This window comes from Leptinotarsa decemlineata, unplaced genomic scaffold (genome assembly GCF_025532065.1).
Source record: "Leptinotarsa decemlineata unplaced genomic scaffold, Ldec_3_MD MMD2_tig00026328_RagTag_RagTag, whole genome shotgun sequence".
Classification (NCBI taxonomy): domain Eukaryota; kingdom Metazoa; phylum Arthropoda; class Insecta; order Coleoptera; family Chrysomelidae; genus Leptinotarsa; species Leptinotarsa decemlineata.
This window is the reverse complement of record NW_027412688.1, coordinates 19,282,037-19,307,136: the sequence shown is the minus strand read 5'-3', so window position 1 is coordinate 19,307,136 and position 25,100 is coordinate 19,282,037. Positions and strand designations below refer to the sequence as shown.

Sequence of the window (25,100 nt, the reverse complement as noted above, 5' to 3'; positions counted from 1 at the left end):
TTTTTTCACTGTTTTAATAAATTTATGTTGTTCGAACTGACTCTGTTCAGTTATCTAAAATTGATCAACTTAATAAGTTAATGTATCTTTATTCCCATTATCAACAATGGCTCCAAGGAGTGAAAAAATCACACAAACTAACAGAAATTAAGTCATTTACAAAAGCAAAATTGAAGTATACATTTTTTTCTGACGGATCATTGTTTTTTTACTCCTGGGACTAGATAACTGTTTATATATAATCGGTTGAATAATTTTTTTGATTATATTACTGAAAAAACAGACCCTTTTTTATGTGAAACATCTATGGCCGCACGTAAAAGCGATTGTGTGCGTGGCGACTGCGCGATTCTCATCCGTGCCGTGGCGACGGATCACCTTGCGCAAGGGAATGTGCGATTCTCTTCCCACTGGTTTGGCGTTACCCTATCTCTCTCGTCACACGTACCTCTGATGTTTGTCTCCGAAAACAAAAGAGACTGGGATAAACTGGTTCCTCTTTTTCTGTTGGCATACAGGAGCTTCCAAGATGACGAAACAGATTACATATACACCATCCATGTTATTACCTCATCGAGAACTGAAACTTCCGATATATGTATTGTGTGGTAGCCCATCAGATACTCAAGAGGTATCTATTTCAGAGTATGTGAGTGACCTGAAGGAGAAACTGGAAATTGCACACAAATTTTTCAGATCCAAATTACAGCTTTCCAGCGACGGGATGAAGATAAGATTTGACAAAAAGTCACTGTCGGTGAGCTTCAAAGAGGGCGATGCAGTGTGGCTCTACCAACCCCAAGTTGCAGAGATCATGGCAAGGACCTCACTAGGTAATCAACAAGATTAACAATCTGGTGTACAGAATCCAATTGTCCAATTGATAAAAATTGTACCACTCTGCAGATTGAATAACAGGGTGGTTCGGACTGAAGCAATCTCGATTTCCAAAACAAATGAAACAATCCTTCCAAACTATATTATATTACTTATTATACATGATTATTTGAAATATATGTCTTCACTGTTATGAAATCGTTCCACCAATAATGGAGTATTTTTCAAAAATTAATATTGAGTTGAAAGGAGGAAGTAAAGTAAACATTATACCTCTTGATTGATAGTGGTTAGCTCATATATTTGAAGTAAATTGAATGGTTTCCCTTAATGTCAAAGTGGACGAGCATATACAATGCATTATCAGAACAAATACCAACTTCTAGGAATTTTTTCAATGATGGGGTTATTGGGAAGATTGGAAATATTATTTTCTGGGTGAATTGAATCAACAGAAACTTCCATAAAAAGTCAATGGTTCAGAAAAGATTGGCAGTTGCTACTTACGAAGGAAACTCATTAAGATTTCTGTGAATGTACATAAATTTCATAGAATAAGATTCGTAACAGTTGTTTACTTTTTGAAATTTATTTTCAATCAATTTCATTTATTAATATATTTCTGTGAATTGTTCAATCTGTTAAGACATTGTTCGTGCTAGTTAAAAATTTTGAAGCGTTTAAAATTTCGAATACTTTTTCATGATACACAAAAAACGAATGAAGCTTTCATAATATATTTCTTGATAAGTTTCATTCCATATCGAGTTGAATATTTGGCCTTAGCAACTACTATACATCCATCCAAAACTATTGTAACAATAGTATTTATTGATGCACCCAATTGGGAAAACATACATCTATAAGTGATTGAGTTTGTTATCACTGTGGAACAAAGTATATAAAAAAACATGTACACATTTATGTCATAACGAATATTAATACGTCAGTCTTATTTTATTAAACTTGTCCATGATATAATTATTTATAATTTATCCATATATATGAAACAATGTTTACATGTCCGTTGAATCAATAACTTAGTTTTCTTATAAATATTTTCTTCTCGGTTTTTACTTCTGTGACTCATTTCGCTTGAAATCTTTGAAAATCGTTTTCCAAGTTCAACTCCGAAAAAAAAGTTCGAGTGTCACCATTGTTTTTTGAAATGATGAAAAACAAATTATGTCATGAATTATTTAGAAATCGAAGGCGCCTAATGAGCCTTTAAAGCACTAGCAAAAAGTGAAATAATATGAATTTCAATGTGCAGTAATCTGGATAACTTACCACTTTCTATATATCTATATGTCTGAAGCAGAACTATGAAAAGTGGTAGGAAAAATATATTTAACTTTATCTTTCATCAGTTGATACAGAAGATGCAACTTGTTGCATCTAAACAAGTTGCAAGATAAAACAGCAAAAAATTGGCTTAGCACCAAAAACCATTATCAGGCTGATACTTTTATACTGAAAGTTGTTTTCCTTTTCCTATTTTTGTTTGTTTTAATTATATTTTTATGGTAGATAGAAACGTATCATTATTATTATTATTAAATATACTGATAAAAATGAAACTTAAATACTTGTCAGAAATAAAACCTATCCCTTCGGTAGACTGCATTGCACATTAGTGTTTCCATAGTAGGAATATAATAAGCACATATGTAGAAAACGAAACAGACACAATATTTCTCAAAATCTCAATGTCACATAAAAAAACTAAACCTCGCCTCAACTTTGCAAGCAATCAATCATCAAAGTGGAAAAATCCTAAAGGCTAATTCCTTAGTCAAACTATTAAAATTATATTTATGTAGTAGAATTTGAGTTTTCATGATTTGGTGACATTTATAATCAAGAGTTCTGAAAAACTGTCTGTTACTCCAGAACTTCATATAAGTAATTATATCTTTGGACAAGGTCGGTAAATGTGGATACATTTTTTTTGACGTATCGATTAATCGACTTAGAAAATCATATTAACGATAAAGGAATTCATTTGGGAGGTCGAAGAACACATCATAAATCATCATAAATGGAGTCATCGTCAATACTACTGTCGTCGTCCTCAGATAGCGAAAGAGTAAAATAGTCTAGGATATCCAGATCATCTGCAAAATAGAGTAACTTCAATCATCAGAAATATATATATATATACATATATATATATATATATATATTATATATATATATATATATATATATATATATATATATATATATATATATATATATGTTATTGAGTATCTATTATCAAATTCAAAAGGAGAAGATTAGTTGGGAAAGCACTAAAGAAAAATTGATGGCAAACCGCGGAACACGTGTTTTTGGCTATTGGCCTCGTCATGATAGGCTGTATCGATTTTCATGATTTTTGTTTTGATGAATTTGTTGCCGCCCTGAATATCAGCCTAGCTATTGAAACATTTGAAAAATTAGGAAAAAATTTTAATACATGAAACAAAATCGCAAAATCGTGTTAGTTATACGTTAGATTTGTATCCGCCCGAAGAAGCAGAATAACTATTGAAACATTTGAAATATTAGGAAAAAAATAGGATCAATTCAACTGACAATTTCAGTTTGTTAGGTTATAACAGTTGCCATGATGCGAGCAAAGACAATTAAGTTTCTGACATTTGTGATTATGTGCGCATGAATAAATAATTACCATGTTATAATAGAAGCAAAATCAGCAGTTGGGTTAGGTCCAAAGTGAGTGGACTTATTCCACCGACCACCGCAACCCGCAAGGGTTTATTTTGGCTGACACCTATTCACATTCGACCAAATAAATCCAGTTTCTTAACGAAGTCGATTAGGTTGTATGGTGAGTGGTCTTTCAGGTCAGATGGTAAGAGTACGGCTCTGCCGAACTCTAAAAACCTGATTCGGTCCCTTCCAGTCCAGTATGGCCAGGAATCCAGACCAGAGACAATCTGTTAAGTCTTCCTATCGAGGAGAGTCGTTTTTGGCAATTTGCTATCAATTTAGACGTTGCTCGGTAGGAGCCAAGAGCTTTCAACGCCGCTTGACTGTCAGAATATTTTTATTGACTTGTGTATGAGGTTGGATTATATCTATTTCCCAGGTCTGCGACTGAAAACACCTGAACCAGAACCAGAAGGTATTTTTGATCCATCTGTGAACTAACAACTATCTGCTCTCAATATATCCTTCTCCCGGAGGATCCAGTCCTCTCTACTCGGAAACAGTTCTTTATAAGGCAGTTTGTAGTTGACAGTTGAGGGCATGAAGTCGGACGTCATTTACAGAATGCTGTGACTTCCAGTGTCAACCAACAGTCTGTTGCACTCTCCATTAAATTGATTTGTGCAATTGGTAATGAGTACAAGTCTATATGCAGTCCATCTAGCCTCTCTCTCAAGAAAAATGTGGAGAGGAGGTAGATCTAGAAGGATCTTCATTGCCGCTGACGGTGTGGTACTGATGGCACCACTGATGGTCAGACAAGCCTGTCTCTGTAAGCCAGAAAGCTGGTCCCGTGCCATTTTCTGTAAAGCCTTCGGCCACCAGGCAATTTCACCATAAGTAATCATTGGTCTGACAATCATCACATGAATCCAATGGATTTGTTTGGGACCAAAACCCCAAGTTTTAAAACAAATCCTTCGACATATCCATAGAGACAGTCTGGCTTTGTGTGAAACGTTTTCCATGTGAGCGTTCCAGGTGAGTTTTTTATTAAAGACAATACCAAGATATTTCACCTCCGTTCCAAATGGAATGACCTCACCATTGAGGGAAAGTGGCGTTAGATCGTCTAATTTTCTCCTCTTGATGAAGGGAATTATAACAGTTTTGCTGGGATTGACAGACATTTGCTCCCTCAGCCACCAACTGTGAACAACGTTCAACATGCTTTGGTATCATTATTATCAATATGACAAGCTCCCCTTCCCAATGTGGACCTTGCCAAGATGGCAAGATCATCTGCATAAGCTTGCATGTCTAATGACAAGCTACACTTCCCGACGTGGACCTTGCCGAAATTACACGGTCATCTGCATAAGCTTGCATGTCTACTTTTATTCTGTCGAGGGCATCAAGCAGATATACTATTTACCAGAAGCGACCACAGATGGGAAGATAATACCCTACCTTGAGGGCAGCCTCTGGTGACCCTGAACCTAATGGCCCCGTTTTGAAGAAAGTAGTTGCAGTTCTGTTTGCCAGCATGGCATGGATCCAGCCAGTTATGGTCGATTTTATACCTTTCTTAGCCAGAGATGATCCTACAGAGTTAGCAGTATCCATTACAGTATTATGCCACGAATGAGAAGACTCTAGCTTTCAAAACAAAGTCATAATACAATTAATCTGTGGAATATTGCAGATCGACCCACTGCAGTGCCGTTTTCAGTGCAACGCCGTGTTAAGTGTTGCCAGGTATACAGTTTTTCCAGTAGATCTCCTGTTTTGGTTCTTGAAGTACTGTTCTACTTATGATGCACTGTTCTACTGTTTGTGAGTTGAAATATGCTGACTAACTTTCTATAATAATTATTTAATGAATGTATATACTGTAAAATAGTATGCATGCAATATGTTATGTGAAATATATTTTCTATTGTTTAAGGTGAAAAATCTACTTTTTTTCCGACACAAAATCTATTACTAAGGATGAAAATGACTTCGCATGACAGGCCGCGTTGTTATAGCCCGACTTCAAGCTTCACAAAAACAATTGGAAAAAGTATTAATTGATTCCAAGACAGTACGAAGTTCGACGGGTCAGTTAGTTATTGATATCCGAAAACATTTGTAGGTTTTTTCAACATTAGTTGTGTACTAATAAATTGAGTAGAAGTTGCATTACATGAAAATATAGGAATGAAAATCCGCTAAGACCAACAAAAAATAAGTTCGGTAGATACTAAAAATTAAACAAGTGCTCAAAACGTATCAATTTGAAAATGAATATTTTCTTTTTGGTAACTAACTCACAACGCATTAGCATATATTTAAATTATGTGACTAGGAAGTTAATATTATGTTTTCAAAATGGTTTTTATTGAAACTGGACAATAAATATGAATTATCTCATCTCTTACAAAATTATAAATTACACACCATATACAGGCTGATTCACGGTGGATGGCACATTAGACGTTTCTGGTGAACCAGACAACGGATCACTTTGAAAATTTAATGGAGGGCATATTCGGACATTCTCTAGCCAACTTAAATATTTTCGACAATGCGGTGTTGCCGCTTCTATTAGAAAGCAGTAGCAACTTTGATTTTTCAAATGGAACACTCTGTATATAATATTATTTTTGGAATCTCCAACAATTGCCCGACAACTTTTCTTGATATTTCCCTATACCTATCTGTTACCGTTTTCGAAATAAAAATTAATTTCAATTTTTTTCTTCGAAAATCATGACTTCTGAAAATGCCGATATCTTTTAGTTAAGAAGTACTATGATATCGAAATTTGTTTTGGAGTTAGGTGATACTTGGACACTTCCCACACGTCAGCCTAATCTCCGTTACTTCAATACAGGGTGGTAAAAAAATACAGTTTTTCGTTTGCTTGAAAAAGTTGCTGAAATTTGATTATTTTAAATGGAACACCCTGTATATTATTGAAATTCGGAAAGCTGCTGAAATTTGCTTTCTTTCTATGTATATCATACCTATACCTAACTAGTCAAGTTTCGGATTTATGAACATTTATTTGTGAAAATGTCCCTTCAGAATGGTATTTCCATTCGGTATTTGGTAAGCAGGTCATGATTACTATTTGACAGTAGCGTTGTGACATTCTCCTAATAATATCGACATTTTCGTCACTTCAGAAGTTGCAAATACCTTCAAAACGATGGAACAAAACTATTCAAACGAAGTTCTTATGAATTTGTTTACTATTTTTGGACAGTGTGACAAAATTATCAGCAGAACATGTAGAAAGTTCAATGAAATGTATCCGAATCTACCGCCAATGAACCTCAAGAAATTTATACAAATTCAGAACAATTTCAATATGTTTGGATAAACTTCAAATTTTCGATACAGTTCTCATGAAAACACCTGTCACATTCATCACAGATCCCTGAGTTACAGAATATTATCAGAGTCAAATTGCGAATTTTCTTTAGAATAAAAAAATTTGACAGATATTGAATATATTCATTATTTGTCGAAACTGAGAGTTGCGGTATTGTGGAAAATGGGTTTGGATACGTGGGGAACATTTTCAAAACTTGATAGGCAGCAGGTTTTCTCTCTTCACGAAGTAGTAACTGTAAATATCCGAAACAGGTGTACAAATGAGAAAAAAAAATGAAGAAAAGAGACTAGGAAAATATTTCGTCGACAATCCGTCGTGAATGGTTGTAGTGTCCGCTAATAAATTCTACGAGTGATAAAACTAAAAAAAGGTGTAAAAAGTGTATGGTCAGACAAGCCTGTCTCTGTAAGCCAGAAAGCTGGTCCCGTGCCATTTTCTGTAAAGCCTTCGGCCACCAGGCAATTTCACCATAAGTAATCATTGGTCTGACAATCATCACATGAATCCAATGGATTTGTTTGGGACCAAAACCCCAAGTTTTAAAACAAATCCTTCGACATATCCATAGAGACAGTCTGGCTTTGTGTGAAACGTTTTCCATGTGAGCGTTCCAGGTGAGTTTTTTATTAAAGACAATACCAAGATATTTCACCTCCGTTCCAAATGGAATGACCTCACCATTGAGGGAAAGTGGCGTTAGATCGTCTAATTTTCTCCTCTTGATGAAGGGAATTATAACAGTTTTGCTGGGATTGACAGACATTTGCTCCCTCAGCCACCAACTGTGAACAACGTTCAACATGCTTTGGTATCATTATTATCAATATGACAAGCTCCCCTTCCCAATGTGGACCTTGCCAAGATGGCAAGATCATCTGCATAAGCTTGCATGTCTAATGACAAGCTACACTTCCCGACGTGGACCTTGCCGAAATTACACGGTCATCTGCATAAGCTTGCATGTCTACTTTTATTCTGTCGAGGGCATCAAGCAGATATACTATTTACCAGAAGCGACCACAGATGGGAAGATAATACCCTACCTTGAGGGCAGCCTCTGGTGACCCTGAACCTAATGGCCCCGTTTTGAAGAAAGTAGTTGCAGTTCTGTTTGCCAGCATGGCATGGATCCAGCCAGTTATGGTCGATTTTATACCTTTCTTAGCCAGAGATGATCCTACAGAGTTAGCAGTATCCATTACAGTATTATGCCACGAATGAGAAGACTCTAGCTTTCAAAACAAAGTCATAATACAATTAATCTGTGGAATATTGCAGATCGACCCACTGCAGTGCCGTTTTCAGTGCAACGCCGTGTTAAGTGTTGCCAGGTATACAGTTTTTCCAGTAGATCTCCTGTTTTGGTTCTTGAAGTACTGTTCTACTTATGATGCACTGTTCTACTGTTTGTGAGTTGAAATATGCTGACTAACTTTCTATAATAATTATTTAATGAATGTATATACTGTAAAATAGTATGCATGCAATATGTTATGTGAAATATATTTTCTATTGTTTAAGGTGAAAAATCTACTTTTTTTCCGACACAAAATCTATTACTAAGGATGAAAATGACTTCGCATGACAGGCCGCGTTGTTATAGCCCGACTTCAAGCTTCACAAAAACAATTGGAAAAAGTATTAATTGATTCCAAGACAGTACGAAGTTCGACGGGTCAGTTAGTTATTGATATCCGAAAACATTTGTAGGTTTTTTCAACATTAGTTGTGTACTAATAAATTGAGTAGAAGTTGCATTACATGAAAATATAGGAATGAAAATCCGCTAAGACCAACAAAAAATAAGTTCGGTAGATACTAAAAATTAAACAAGTGCTCAAAACGTATCAATTTGAAAATGAATATTTTCTTTTTGGTAACTAACTCACAACGCATTAGCATATATTTAAATTATGTGACTAGGAAGTTAATATTATGTTTTCAAAATGGTTTTTATTGAAACTGGACAATAAATATGAATTATCTCATCTCTTACAAAATTATAAATTACACACCATATACAGGCTGATTCACGGTGGATGGCACATTAGACGTTTCTGGTGAACCAGACAACGGATCACTTTGAAAATTTAATGGAGGGCATATTCGGACATTCTCTAGCCAACTTAAATATTTTCGACAATGCGGTGTTGCCGCTTCTATTAGAAAGCAGTAGCAACTTTGATTTTTCAAATGGAACACTCTGTATATAATATTATTTTTGGAATCTCCAACAATTGCCCGACAACTTTTCTTGATATTTCCCTATACCTATCTGTTACCGTTTTCGAAATAAAAATTAATTTCAATTTTTTTCTTCGAAAATCATGACTTCTGAAAATGCCGATATCTTTTAGTTAAGAAGTACTATGATATCGAAATTTGTTTTGGAGTTAGGTGATACTTGGACACTTCCCACACGTCAGCCTAATCTCCGTTACTTCAATACAGGGTGGTAAAAAAATACAGTTTTTCGTTTGCTTGAAAAAGTTGCTGAAATTTGATTATTTTAAATGGAACACCCTGTATATTATTGAAATTCGGAAAGCTGCTGAAATTTGCTTTCTTTCTATGTATATCATACCTATACCTAACTAGTCAAGTTTCGGATTTATGAACATTTATTTGTGAAAATGTCCCTTCAGAATGGTATTTCCATTCGGTATTTGGTAAGCAGGTCATGATTACTATTTGACAGTAGCGTTGTGACATTCTCCTAATAATATCGACATTTTCGTCACTTCAGAAGTTGCAAATACCTTCAAAACGATGGAACAAAACTATTCAAACGAAGTTCTTATGAATTTGTTTACTATTTTTGGACAGTGTGACAAAATTATCAGCAGAACATGTAGAAAGTTCAATGAAATGTATCCGAATCTACCGCCAATGAACCTCAAGAAATTTATACAAATTCAGAACAATTTCAATATGTTTGGATAAACTTCAAATTTTCGATACAGTTCTCATGAAAACACCTGTCACATTCATCACAGATCCCTGAGTTACAGAATATTATCAGAGTCAAATTGCGAATTTTCTTTAGAATAAAAAAATTTGACAGATATTGAATATATTCATTATTTGTCGAAACTGAGAGTTGCGGTATTGTGGAAAATGGGTTTGGATACGTGGGGAACATTTTCAAAACTTGATAGGCAGCAGGTTTTCTCTCTTCACGAAGTAGTAACTGTAAATATCCGAAACAGGTGTACAAATGAGAAAAAAAAATGAAGAAAAGAGACTAGGAAAATATTTCGTCGACAATCCGTCGTGAATGGTTGTAGTGTCCGCTAATAAATTCTACGAGTGATAAAACTAAAAAAAGGTGTAAAAAGTGTATGTTCTTGCAAATATCAAACTCTGAACTCTTATCAGTAAGCGAAGTCGGCCAATACCTGTTTTTCTGTACGGCACCGTGCATGGGGGAACAGGGGCGGACTATAAAATAAAGATGTCGCGAACAAATCAAGATATTCCTGAATACAGGAGTTCTAGGAACTGTCAAATAGAACCAGTCATCAACAGAAGCTATTCCACCGTACTCACGCAACATAGATATCCATCAAAAGAACAGGCAATAATATTTCCCGCGATGGAGGAAACCAAACTACAAGAATATCTTATACCTTTAGGAGAAATAGTGAACCCAAAAAACATTATATATTCTTCAAGACTCTCAAATAACAGAATATGTGTGTATTTTGCATCCCAAAGTATTGTGGACAAATTCATGACTGAACATGGCGGAATCATTGAAATGAACAATACCAGAATACAAGCCCGGCGTTATGTAACGCCATCAGAAAGGATTGTACTATCAAATGTCTGTCCCTCAATACCCAATGAAATCCTTATCAAAGAACTGGAGAAAATGGGAATCACACTACTGTCGCCAATGACACCACTGAGAATTAATGCCACATTACCGGAGTTCAGCCACATATTGAGTTTCCGTAGACAAGTCTTCATTAGTCCAATGAATACAACAGTACCAGAGTCAGTTTTGATCGAGTTCGAGGATACCACATACAGAATCTTCATATCTGATGACAGCAAAACTTGTTATAAATGCAAACAGACAGGTCATATAGCAGCATACTGTATCAACACAACAACGAATAATACAACCACAAATGATACCCTCAATTTAAATCCCAATCCGTCACCCTTACCTCAAATCCTTACATTACTGAATCCTCCACCATCAACAGATAATATCTACTCCAATACTACAGCAAGCGGAGAATCCCAGGTACAGTCCGAAATTCCAAACGAATCAGCATCAAACAGTACTCAGCACCGAGCTAAAAGAAGCATAGACGAAACAAAAACTCCACCTGATCCAAATACGAATATAACTTTGCAATTCAAAACACCAATGACTAGTTCCCCAAATCCAAAGAAAAAAAAAACACTGCAAAAGACCCTCCACCAGCCACACTTGAAGACTACATAAATCAACAGAATCCTCCAATGTTACTGAATTTTACTCAAATGAAAGACTTACTAGAAAATATCAAAGGAACACCGGACCCAATTAATATAGTTGAAAATTACACGAAAAACTTTGCAGGACTTATCGACATGTTAACAAAAATATATCCACATATACAAGAAAGAGCAATCAAAACTAGAATCACCAAATTGAGAAAAAGCCTATTAAAACACCTGGATATTCAACTACAGAGTGATATAACCACTGACAATGAAAGTGATTTGTCACAAAACTAACATTTTTTTTTTGTCATTACATTCATGGATAACGTACCATTTAATAAAATTTTACAGTGGAACATCAATGGTCTCTATAATAACCTACCTATGCTACAAATTATTATGGCGGAAGAAAATCCAGATATTATTTGCCTGCAAGAAACTAATCTCAAACTAGAAGATCTAGAGCCTTTGAAGAAATTTCATAATTTTAATAAAATACGACCAAATCAAAAGGTAGCAAGTGGAGGAGTATCAATAATGATTAAAAAAGAATTCACTACAAAAAGGATTCCCCTACAGACAAATTTAGAGGCAATTGCTGTCTCGATAAAGGGTAAAACAGACATAAATATTTGTAATATATATTTACCACCCGGGGACTAAATAACTAGAAAACAAATCCATGAACTGATAGAACAAATACCAGTTCCCAGAATAATACTAGGAGATATGAATGCATACCATCATTCATGTGGAGCCACATATTCGGATCACAGAGGAAATCTTATAGAAGAAGCAATAGAACAATTCAACTTGTGTCTATTGAATGATGGTAGCCCAACAAGGTTCAACATCAGAACAGGGGTAGCTACACCACTAGACCTAACGATTTGCGACGGCAACTTATATCCATCATTCAAATGGCTACGAATGGAGTATACCTATAATAGTGACCACTATCCAATAATTTTAGAAACATATCAGCCTAATGATAATACTCCACCTTTACCAAAATGGAATTTAAAAAATGCCGACTGGAAGCTTTTTTCGCAACATATAGAAAATAAAATATCTACTTGCATAACAACAGAAGATAAAGACAACAGTCATGAAAGTTTTGAAAAAATAATACTTGAAGCAGCGGAGTTATATGTAGGGAAAACAACTTACATTCGTCATCATAAACCAGTGCCATGGTGGAACAAAAATTGTGCAGAAGCTATAAAAAACTATAAAAAAGCATTCAACAAATACAAAAGACGACCAACACCAGAAAATAAAACGAAATTCAAAAGACTTCGAGCAATATCTAGATGCATAATTAAAACGGCAAAGAAAAAATCATGGATGGACTATGTGTCTACAATAAACAGCTCATCCCCAACGACAGAGGTTTGGACGAAAATAAAGAAAATTTCAGGAACTCATCATCAATATAAAATCAACCACTTACAAGTAGACAATGAAATTATAGTCGAAGATCATCAAATTGCAGAAACATTAGCAAATATTTATCAATCTCGATCAAGCAATAACAACTATGAGGAAAACTTCGGGAAATTGAAAAAAAATCGAAGAACTCAATCACATCGACTATACAACGGGAGGAAACGACCCACTCAATATCCCTATACAAGAAAAGGAATATGAGGAAGCCCTAAATTCTTGTAAAGAAACGAGTGCTGGACCAGACAACATTCCCATGGTATTTCTGAAGAATCTTCCATCTAATGCCCACAAACATCTGCTGAAACTCTTCAATATAATATGGCTACATCACAAATATCCAACGAAATGGAGAGAGTCCACTATAATCCCAATATTGAAACCAAAATCAAAGAGAACCGACCCAGAATCATACAGACCAATATCATTGACATGTGCTATGGGGAAACTATTAGAAAAAATAGTAAACAGAAGATTATTGTGGACATTAGAAAACAGAAATATCATCAGCCCAGACCAAAATGGTTTTCACCCAAATAGATCAACGGTAGACAACATTTTGGCCCTAGAAAATGAAATTCATGAAGCATTCGCTAATAAACAGAAAACAATTGCAATATTTTTTGACATTAAGAGGGCATATGACCAGGTTGGAGATACGGAATTGTTACATGCCTACACAGACATAACATTAGAGGACATTGCCTTTCTTTCATCAACAACTTTCTAATAAATAGAGAATTTCAAGTGAAATCCAATGGTGTCCTATCCTCGAAAAGAGAGCAAGAAAATGGAATACCTCAAGGATCGGTTTTGAGCCCTACACTATTCATCATTGCCATGAACGAAATTATGAATAATTTAAAACTACCACTCAAAGGTCGCTTATACGCAGATGACTTGGTTATATTCGGAAAGAGTAAAAGTGTCTCAAAAAACTGGTTTTCAATTCTCACCAACTAAAACAGCACATGTAATATTCTGGAAGAAAACTATTGTCAACCTCCCATCGTTAATATTGAATAACGAACAATTACCTAAGAAAGACACAGTGAAATTTTCAAGAATGATTTTTGATCAAAGGTTGAGATGGAAAGAACACATAAGGCAATTAGCAATAGAGTGTCAAGCAAGGCTAAATATACTAAAAACACTAGCAAATAAAGAATGGGGAGCAGACAGGAAGACATTGCTGTCTCTGTATAGATCATTAATAAGATCGAAAATGGATTATGGAGCTGCAGCTTACTCATCGGCAAATAAAACCACATTGAAAATAATGGATGGTATTCACAACACCGCACTTCGCCTAGCACTAGGAGCTTTCAGGACAACGCCAGTGGATAGTTTGTATAGCGAATCTGGAGAACCTTCCCTTGAAGATAGAAGAATATATCTAAGACTCATGCTACTAGAAACAGATCGAACCTCTATAATAGAAATGAACGACCAGTAACACTTTACAACAAGCCAAGAACTACAAAACCATTCCATCATAGAGTACAAATGGATCTTTCATACCTTAATCTAACCCTACCAACCTGCCTCACACCAAGTTTTGAATTTCCTCCACCGTGGATAGTGCAACAACCAAAAATGATAACAGAATTGACTCGTTTTGAAAAATGCTCAACGAACAGAGAACTAATCATTCAAAGTTTAAATAATATTCTGGACGAATATCCCGGTTACACGAAAGTCTACACAGATGGATCGAAAACAGTGGAAGGAGTTGGAGCAGCGGTTATCACACAAGATATATCACTGAAATATAAACTTCCATCCCAAAGCAGTGTATACACTGCTGAGATGTATGCTATCTATGGAGCCATGAAACATATAAACAGTACACACCAACTCACTTATGTACTGATGACAGATTCTCTCAGTTCTCTGGATACTCTGAAGAAAATATACCCCAAGAACGCAATGGCAGCAAAAATCAAACAAGAGTTATACAAAGCTCAACAAAAAGGGAAGATAGTCGTTTTCATCTGGATCCCATCACACGTGGAATCAGTGGAAACGAGGAAGCAGATAAACTCGCTCGAGCATCAATTAATATGGCAGATGCAATAAACGTAGCGGATCTATTAGTATGTGACCTGAACAACCACCTGAAATCAGAGTTGCAAAAATCGTGGCAAAACCGGTGGAATGACTCAGTTAGCAAGCTGCGAAAAATCAAAGTTTCAGTGAAACCATGGGGAATATTACCGATGAACAGGAAATCACAAGTGTTGATAAAGCGTTTGAGACTCGGACATACAAATTTAACACACGCCTACTTGATAAAAAAGGAACCTGAACCGTGTTATATATGTGACATGAAACAAACAATAGAACACATTTTGATAGATTGCCCGCAATTCGAACAAGAAAGAAAAAATTGTAATATCCCACCTACATTAGAAGAAGCACTCGGCAGCAATTGTTCTTATACAAATATTATAGAATACGTTAGATTAATCAATATCATAACAAAATTGTAATAGTAACCTTTTCGTTGTAATAGTAACCTTTTCGCTAATAACCCAAGAGGTTGAAGCGATTTAGCAAATAAAAAAAAATATCTCGTAAATTATGTATCATTGATGCTTTCCTGACATCTTGGCATTCTCATGCATTTCGGTCAAACTCATTATTTTGGAAAACACCCCGGATTTTTGATTTCGTCTCCGACATTTCAATTTTTTCTAGTCGTTAATGGCAAACCGCGTGTTTTTTTCAAGAAGATTGATGTTGATTATAATAGTTGTAGTGATACCCTATTAGATATAATATCTGAGAAAACAAATGCAATAGTATCTAATATGTTACCAGCCAAATCTAAGTTAGTATATGAGAAAACATGACCAATTTCGTGAATGGTGCGACGAGAAACATGCAAAAAAGGTTTCTGAAAACGTGTTTACATGCTATTGAAAATAAAAAATTATAAAACCTCTCACGTTATGGAGTGTATATTCACTGTTGGAAAAGTTCATTGAATGTTAAGGAAAATATTGATATAAGGAAGTTTTCAAAGCTAGTCCCGTTCTTAATAACAAAAGCGACGGATATCGAGAAAAGAAATCTGAAGTTTTATCGTTTTATCAAAGGATGATATCAATAACTTCATTCAAGATGCTGATAACGAAACAAATTTACTTTATGAGGCATAAGATATAATCATAAGTTTGTAAGATTAATAGTAATTACAATATTTTTCATTTGTATGTTTGTCGCCGTGAAGAATTATTAGATATAACTTATTGACGGAGTAACATGAGTAATATGTCTCAAATATAAAAATTGGTATACATGTACATTTATATGCGGGACTATACAAGGTGTAACATAAGTACGTTAAAATATTCAAGTAACTTATTCCTGAGACAATTTTAATAAAATAAGTCTATACAAACCTTTGTCGGGAAATGCTTCGTTTCGGCGATACACGATACACGAAATTTGGTACTCGGGGTTTTTTGACGTAGGAAATCATAATTTCGTATTAATTTTCATGTAGGGTGAAGTACATGAGATATGATGAAACATGAGACCCATTTTAGGAAAATTACGAAATAAATAGTAAATATAACATAAAAATTAACAGAACGGTCTTGTATTATCAATTATATATTTGTTTATCAAATACTTTGCAGACAAAGAAAAGAAAGAATAATAAATCAATATTTCGAAATATTAAAAAAAACACAAAAAAAATGTTTTTTTAAGGATGTCTATTATAATACCTTTAATTATGATTAAGCTTCCATTGTTTTTGGCACAGTGGACAAATGAAATTGGCATCTTCTACTCCGCAATTTTCGTGGGACCAGCGATAGCACTTGTTGCACTGTACTCATTGCTCTCCACGCTGAGCTTCCGAGTAACCACCAAACAGACACTCAGCATCAGCGTCACTGTCATCATCGAAGCTGTCATCTAGAAATTCAATTTCTTCATCAGAAGCATCGGATGACGATGATGACGTCTTAGCCTTATTTTTACGACCAGCGGTGGTCTTTCGTTTTGATAATGTCGTCTTTTTCTTTGTTGTGAGCACTAGAGCAGGTTTCTTTTTAGCTGTAATATGTGAAAGACTTGCCTCTAAATCGGATTTATAAGGTGATGATGTGATAATATTGGCACTTCCTGGTTTTCTGTCTCTATTCTTTGTGCTGTCGTGGGTAATATTTGGAAGTGGACTAATGTCAGCTGGTGTAACATACTGACTAGATGGTCCAGCAACAGCAATTTCATTAAAATTTTGCAGTGCCGTGTTTTCGCTACTCTTCTGCGTCGGTTGAACTGGACTACGTATCGCAGCAGATGAAGGTTCATGCTCTCTGAAAATATTTTTATTGCACAGACATAATCCAGTTTTTCTAAAGACATTTACTGAATTTTCCATTGTAGCAGCTCTATCATAAGCACTGCACAGAATACTTTTAATGTAAAGGGCCATTACAGATCTACCAGGGTGGTTTCGCATCAAATTCTCGATTTCCTGTGCATAAAAAGTCTTTAGTGGACCCATGAACCCCACATTGATTGGTTGCATTTTATGTGTCGAATGAGGCGGTAAGCAAACAATAATGACATTTTTGGTTCGAGCTCTGTTTATCGCGTCTAAATTTCGCGTGTGGTTATAGTGGCCATCCAATACCAACAGCATGGGATCGTCAGGTGTCGACTTGGTGAATGCAACAAAATGATCAAACCATTTCGTAAAAATATCTGTCTGAACCCAACCAGAAGTATGACACGCATAAATGGAACCAGATGGTTCCTACTTCATGTTCTTGCGAGGCCAAATAATCAAAGATGGAACATAATTACCCACTGCATTCATACACGTGATCACAGTAATTAGCACCTCTTTCCGCTGACTGTACAGCTGTTACTTGTTTCTCACCTTTGCATGATATTACTTTGCTGTGTTGATGTTGAACAATTGTCAAACCTGTTTTGTCCACCTTGTAAAGTCGATGCGGACGCCGCTGAATTTTTTCAAAACTAGGTTCATATATTTAAAAAAAATTGGCTTCCTGGATTAAAAGCCTTTACTCTAGCAGACGATACCTGTGGAGATCGTACTGATAAATTGACATGTCTGCGTAAAAACCCACGTAGCTATTTCTTTTCTGCAATGCCCTTATCAACAGAAAAGGTCGTCGTATATCGCCTCTTCTTAAACCATAAAACCTTTGATCCATTTCAATACAATAACTCACTAACTGATTTTCTAGTTCCTCCCTAAGCACAGATTTGTGCCTAAGCCTAATAGATACAAATTTTTCGGGGAATAGAGACGTTTTTTTCACATAGTGTTCCATTCGGAACATTAAACAATTTTGCTGCACGTTTGTACTCCATTTCTCCATTTCTGACCGTCTTGACAGCTAAAATCATTGTATTTTTATCCCATCTTTGTCGTTTTGGTAATGGAGTCATCTGAAGAATCGAAAAGTAGAACCCAAAGGGTCTCATATTAGGAATTTTCAATATTTCTAAATAATTTTAGAGGTTAGGCATCCTTAAGAATCTACAAAGATATTATAGTTGAATTACTATAATTAGTATTAATACCTACTTATGGCATACTCTGTAATACACAAATAAGGTTACCTTTTATTAGTAAATCTGCAATATAAATAGTTCGATAAAAACTTTTCAATTGTCAAAACAGAAACACACGTGTAATACACAACGGCGCGCAGCCAGAACTGTCAATCGCTTCACGAAATGTCGCCAATATAGCCGACGTGCGTTCCGAATTCACACATTCGAAATAATCCAAGTTGTTCATCTGTTGAGGGAGGGTCTCATATTACGGCAGTGTCTCATATTTGGCTCCTTTACTCTAATATCTAGCAGGCGCTAGATGCGCTAGTGAACGTTTGGTACTTTTCATGAAAAATCTTAATTCCCACACCTTTTCCAAGTAAAAAAGTTACTCTTCTTCAACAACGCTGGACGTGATCGTTTTCGAAATATTTAAAATTTTCTATATCGATGCATATTACTTAGCTCCTAGGGAACTGAGTGAAATTGTTGAGAACATTACAAAAATTTAGTACGTGGTGGATCTCGTCAAAATAAACAACTTTTTCCTGTAATATTTTCGATGAAAATAACTAAAATTGTAAAAAACGTATGACTAAAACCAACCACGTTTTGAAAATTTTCAACAATTTGTATCTTGTAAACGAACAACTATATACCCAACCTTTTCAAATAACCATTCTTCCGTAGACACAGTCGCCAAAATGTCCTGGAGATTTTGACTCAGATGCAGAATCAATAAATCAAGATGGACAACAGAGTATCTATGATGGAAATCTATAATTAACCCGCTAGCATCACTGGCTAATTCAATGTAGGTACCTATACTACGCCTGATCTTCTTCTAAAATCAGAGCAGTTGCCAGCTGTCCCAGAGCCGAATCGTCGCCCCGATTTGATTTTGAAGGCCCCTGATGTTTAAGACATGATCCTTAATAGCAGAAGCAAATGCTGGATATGTCTGGACTTTTTATAAGGGTGCAGTTTTTAGTTATAACATCAAAAAAAGTGCATGAAAAAATCGGAAAAAAAATTATCACTACAATATTATTATTCACTAACGTCACCACTCCTCAAAATACTCATATTATACAAATACCTTTTTTTTAACTTCGACCTACCTATTATGAAACAAACAAACCCAATCCTAATTTAGAAAAAAGATAATTTTCATCAACTTATCATATGAGATCTATAATTAATTTCGTATGCCGAAATTTTTATTTTTTCAATTTTGGCGCTAACTGGCTACTTGTATTAGTAGACACTATTCTATAATATATCGTATGCCAATAGAAAGAATAAAATTCTTCACCAACAAACAGGAATAATAAATAAAAGAAACGATTGAGAGCAGATTTTGTATTCCCTGAAAAAGCACTATTAGAAATACGACATTTTGCAGAGACAGCGACGATATGCTGTTTCATAAGGAATCAAAATAATTGGTCTTTTCGCCTTTTGAAACGATGACTTCAATATAGCCTTGATATAACTTGAATTACTAACAACTTTCATCTTCTAATATTTGTTTATTTTTTATTTGTAGCGAAACGAAACTAAAACATACATGTTTTCAATACATTGGTGGAAATACAGACATTTCATTGATATTTATAAAATAATTTAATCAATTCAAAGAAAATCAAGGAACACAAGATACCTAAGCCGTTTCATAAAGTATAAAAATTATTGGCAATTTTGCATTCTTGGAGTGATGTACACACACACACACACACACACAAATTCCGTTGGCGACAACGGAAGAGAGCTGACGTGTCTGTGCGTTCCTGTGTAAAACATGTTTCTGGTTGATGATCAACTACTGTAGTGTTTCTGGCTTGTTATTAGTTTGTGCGTTGTGTTGAGCAGGATACAACGTTTTTTCGGTGAGTAGGCTCCAATTTATCATTTTCGTTGCGTTCATTTTGCTCAAGTTTCCATTGGTGTTTCTTAGCTTTAAAGAAAAGTCAAGCAGTATGGAGGAACTGCTTCGCGGTCTGGCTGGCAGGATCAAGGCTGAGATAGTTAGCATTGTTTGCCAACTAATCTCATGCTTTGGCCTGAACCAGGCAGATTTGCATGGCAGCACATTGCCAGTTCCTTGGGCCAGCTGTCAAAAGCTGACAGCTAAGAAACAGGGAATGGCTAATGCTCCGCCTGACAATGAATTTTCAGCTCGCGATTCTGACAAATATGTTGAAAAAACGACGTATCAACGAGGATTTCCTTCCGCTGCCTGATGTGTCCAGTCGTAGAGTAGACGACTGGATCCGAAAGGAAAAGTCTAAAAAAACAAAAAAAATCTCAAAAAAAGTTGTTATCGACAGCGAGAGGGACGAAGCACGGAACTACTATTTCGAATCGGAAGTTTCGTCCCGCCCAGTGACACGAAGTCGGGCTCGCGAGGTGGCTACACCTCGTGAAAAAAAATGACATGGACATCAGTCCAAACATGCAGACAGACAGTGTCTCAGAGGATTCTGAGCACAATGTCAGGACTACCCAGGACCTGGAGCCTGGTCCCCCCCACCCCTCATAGACAGAATGAACAACCTCAGAAGGACAAGTGGGTCAAAGTGACCAAGACAGCACCTTCTCCAAAGCTGTAAATCTACATGACGGCAATAAAGTCCAGCCTGTGACTCCTGACGACTTACCATACTTACTCACTTCCTGTGGACCGGCAAATTCGTGCCGTCTTCAGGGGTGTGCCAGAGCACTTCACGGTTGAGGATATACGTGAGGAGCTAGAGGCTAGGGGCTTTGACCTCACTTCGGTCACGCGAATGAAGCTTGGCAACAAACCCATGCCAATGGTTCTCGTTCTGGTCAGTAAAGACCACAAGATCATCTTCGAGATCACTGACCTCTTGAGTGTGAAGGTTCAGGTCCAACCCCAGCACCCCAAAACTTCGGTGGGTCAGTTCCACCGTTGCCAGCACATCGGCCACTGCCAAAGAAATTGTTTGGCGGTTCCAATTTGTGTTAAGTGCGCCGGCAGGCACCTCACGAACGCCTGCAAAAAGCCCAGGTCAGACCCTCCGAAATGCAATAATTGCAAAATGGTTCATATCGCCAATTACAGAGGCTGACCTAAGTATCCAAAGGCTTAGAAAAAGCCCAGATGCAAATCTGCCTTCCCCTCAGGAAGACCTGCGGGGTCTGGATGTGTCCAGGAGTAGGTCAGCTTTACCAGAGCTGCATCCAAGGGTACCAGCAACTCTGTAAGGCCCACTCCCTCTCGATCTGAGCCCTTACCTCAGACGCAAGGCGCTTCAGACATCTATGCCGCACTAGACCAAATGAAGAAATTGTTCGTCAAATGCATCGTGCTCGAGAAAATGTTCACGGTGAATACCTCCGTGCTTACCGGAACTGTCAATGTCTAGACAACCAACGTTGTCTAAATCTCTGAAGTTTTTGGAATGCAAATAGCATTCGCCCCATAAGTCTGGACTTTGAGAATTTTCTAACCGAACATAACATCGATGTGGCTCTATTGTCATTCCAAATTACAGATTCTTTCACAGAGAACGTGTTGAACGTGCTGCACGGGGAGTTGGCATCTTTGTCAAGCGATCCCTTCAGTGTATCCAATGCGGCATTGACAGTGCCCGATTACACGGAACTGAGGTCGTGGGCGTCGAAATTCGACTGAGCAGGGATTCTCACAGACTAATCTCGGTTTACAACCCACCGAGCAATCATTTACTCCCAGAATCACTTCGCTCTCCCGACAAACTCGACGCGGCAGTTGAACGTTTCGAGCTTTTTGTGAATGATGCATTTCGAGTGGCCACCTCCAGGGATGAGAGTCCGCTGAAGAGCTACAATGAGTTTCCCCCCCGTATCAAAGCCTTGATACGGGAGAGAAATCGCCTGAGAAGGCATCGACCGCTATATTCTGCTGGAAGATCGGGTACCTTCCTTAGGGAAGATGACGATGATATAATTCGCCCGGCTACTGTGGAGAAGATAAAGGGTTATATCAAGGCCGCAAAGGCCAAGAAAGCCCCAGGGGTCGATTCAATAACCAATAGGCCATTGAAGAGGCTTCCGGAAAACTGCGTCAAAAACCTAATACTGATCATCAACAGTTCGTTGGCCCTCAGATACTTCCCCAGAAGGTGGAAGCATGAGATCGTTGCGTCGTTATGATCCCAAAACAGCATCAGAACTTGCTGTTCCCGCAGAACTATCGCCCGACCAGTCTGCTTTCGTCGGCGGCTGAGCTGGCTGAAAGAGTCGTACTCCAAAGACTCACCGCAGAAGTCGAGAACCGAAATGTTCTACCTGACGAACAATTCGGCGTCAGGAGAGAACACTCCACTGAGTTACAGGCTCTGAGATTGGTCGAAAACACCATTGCGGAACTGAATCAGAATCGAAAAGTTCATGTCTTATTGGACATCTCGAAGGCCTTTGACCGTGTATGGCACGAAGGCTTTCTACACAAACTAATTGCATTCGACCTGCCTCGGGGCCTGATCCGATGAATTGGGTATTTCCTGAAAGACAGAACATTTCAAGTTAGAGTGCCACAGGGGGCCGTGCTCTCTCCCACGCTGTACTTCTTTTACACCAGTGACCTTTCGAAGTCAGAGCGTGTGAAGATATCTCTATACGCCGACAATACGGTTCTCCTCTCGTCTTCCATGGGTCGGGAGCTCGGGATCGTCTACGTGCAACGTGCATTGGACGACCTCGAGCGCTGGTACCTCGAATGGAAGATCCGAGTGAACCCGGACAAGACTCAGGCGATAACCATGGGAAGAACGACATCTTCTCCGGCTAGAAAAGTGAGGATCTCTGGAAGGGAGATCGACTAGCAAGCGCGGATATAGTACCTCGGTCTTCTAATAGACCGTAGGCTCACTTGGAACACATACATCACAACTGTTAAGGCAAAGATCGAGGTTCGGATCAAAAGTATGTACCCTCTGATCAATAGACGATGCAAACTGACCGTTAAGAATAAAATCACGATCTACAAGCCTTAGGCGTTTGGGGACAAGCGGTTCCGTCTAATATCTCCATTCTGGAGAGATTGCAAAATAAAATAAGTTGATACGGATGATTGTGAATGCTCCGTGGTTCGTACGGAACGAAGCCATCCGCAGAGATTTGCAGCTGCCTTCCATTCAGCAGTCCATTCAGTCGAGGAATCGGCAAGTCTTTGATTGCGCAGAAACCCACGGTAATCCGTTACGTCAGGGAAGCTAGAGATTATGCTGTAGACGACCCTTCCCGATATAGAAGGCCCAGACACTCTGTTGAATGAGGCCCTCATGTCCCCCCTTAAAAGATGGACAATATTTTCATCCAAACACCCCAGCCAAGCAGGGGTCCACCGTGAAGAGCGGTACTGATGTCTGAGGACATTCATGATCAGTTATGACCCGCTGCTCCTTCTGAACGAGCATCAGGGTAAGGGAGCCAGGCTTCAACTTGTTTGAAATCAAGACGACATTGGTTTGGAGTGATGTCTTCAAAATGCACAGAAAATAGAGTTTTCTGTCCGTATACATATACAAGTTTCGAATGTCCTCGTATCTTCTATTGATTTGACTCCAAATTTTCCAAGTGTATTGATCAATCAATTTATTTTCTCAATGAATTTTAATTCAAAAACAATGAGTATTTCTAAATGCCTACTCGAGCTTTTTCGTTAGTTTTTGTAAAGTTCATATGCCTATAAAAAAAATCACTTCATATTACAGGTACTTGATTTCTAAATCCATGTGGACTCGCGTAGCAAAAGGGCTACTTTATCCAGAAGAATTTTCAGAATAATTAATTTGTAGTGAATTTGAGAACATATTTTTTACTCATACGAGTTTTCAAAAACCAAATATCTGCAAATATCAACTCAATATTGAAAATGAACTTACATTGATAGCCGTCCTTAATAAAAGGTAGAAGTTATCAGAAAATGAACTATACTGAATCGTCAAATCTGACATCACCTATTAATATCCAACTGTTTACATTTCATAAATCATTCTGTTAAAAAAGTAAGAGACTTTTTTTGGAAAGTTTTCCACTTGATACATGACTGAAAGAAAAAGTTGGTGTTCATATTCTTAGACATGCATAGTCGATGTTAGAGTTAAGGATTTAGATCAGTTTATTTCCTGATGATGCGAACCTCGCTGGCAAGAAGACCGTCAAGAAAGTATTGAAGTTCACGTGTGTGTGCGGAGTCAGTGTTTGTGTTGGTTCAGGTCTTACCTTTCCTGTCAATAATGAGAAAAGTATAGCAAGGAAGGACACTATAATGGACATGGTGTTCTAACAATTAGCTGTTTGGAGCTCTCATATCACTTGGTGTACAGTTTTTTGTCGTTTTCATTTTATTTGCTTGCTGACAAAACACGAAATACCAATAACAAATAGATCGGAAAAATGTTCGACAATAGAATGCACAGTGCACTTACCCCCAAATATATTCAAGATGAATAACTATTATATAATACTTTTGATCCACTTCACAAATTTTGTTTATCAATATTCACAAAACTAAGTAACACTTACCAAAGAACCTCATTGAAAACAAATTTCATCACGTGATGTAGCAGAGGATGAATTATACAGGGTGTTAATTTAACATGCGGCAAAAAATGCAGGGTATATTCCTTGGACAATTCTAACAATATTTTGTGCTTTGATGATTTTTGATAGGGCGCTTCGTTTAAAAGATATGGGGCGAAAAAGAATTTCGACAACATCAATTTTGGTAATTTTAAAATTATTAACGTAGCCGAAATAAAAGTATAAC

General features: G+C 37.0%; 1 protein-coding gene across 2 annotated transcripts in view; it reads right to left on the bottom strand.

Annotated features, from left to right (window-relative positions):
* Positions 1-968: 968 nt before the first annotated feature.
* LOC111502834 (E3 ubiquitin-protein ligase makorin-2) overlaps positions 969-25,100 on the bottom strand; it is a 44,514-nt gene continuing 20,382 nt past the window's right edge. The window contains exon 6 of one of the 2 annotated variants that reach the window (XM_074182651.1): positions 969-2,954. In XM_074182651.1, coding sequence (XP_074038752.1) covers positions 2,863-2,954 — 92 coding nt within the window. In that variant the 3' untranslated portion in view covers positions 969-2,862. Of the gene's footprint in view, positions 2,955-16,598; positions 16,817-25,100 lie in introns of those variants that run through there. The other variant, XM_074182650.1, reaches the window with a different exon arrangement.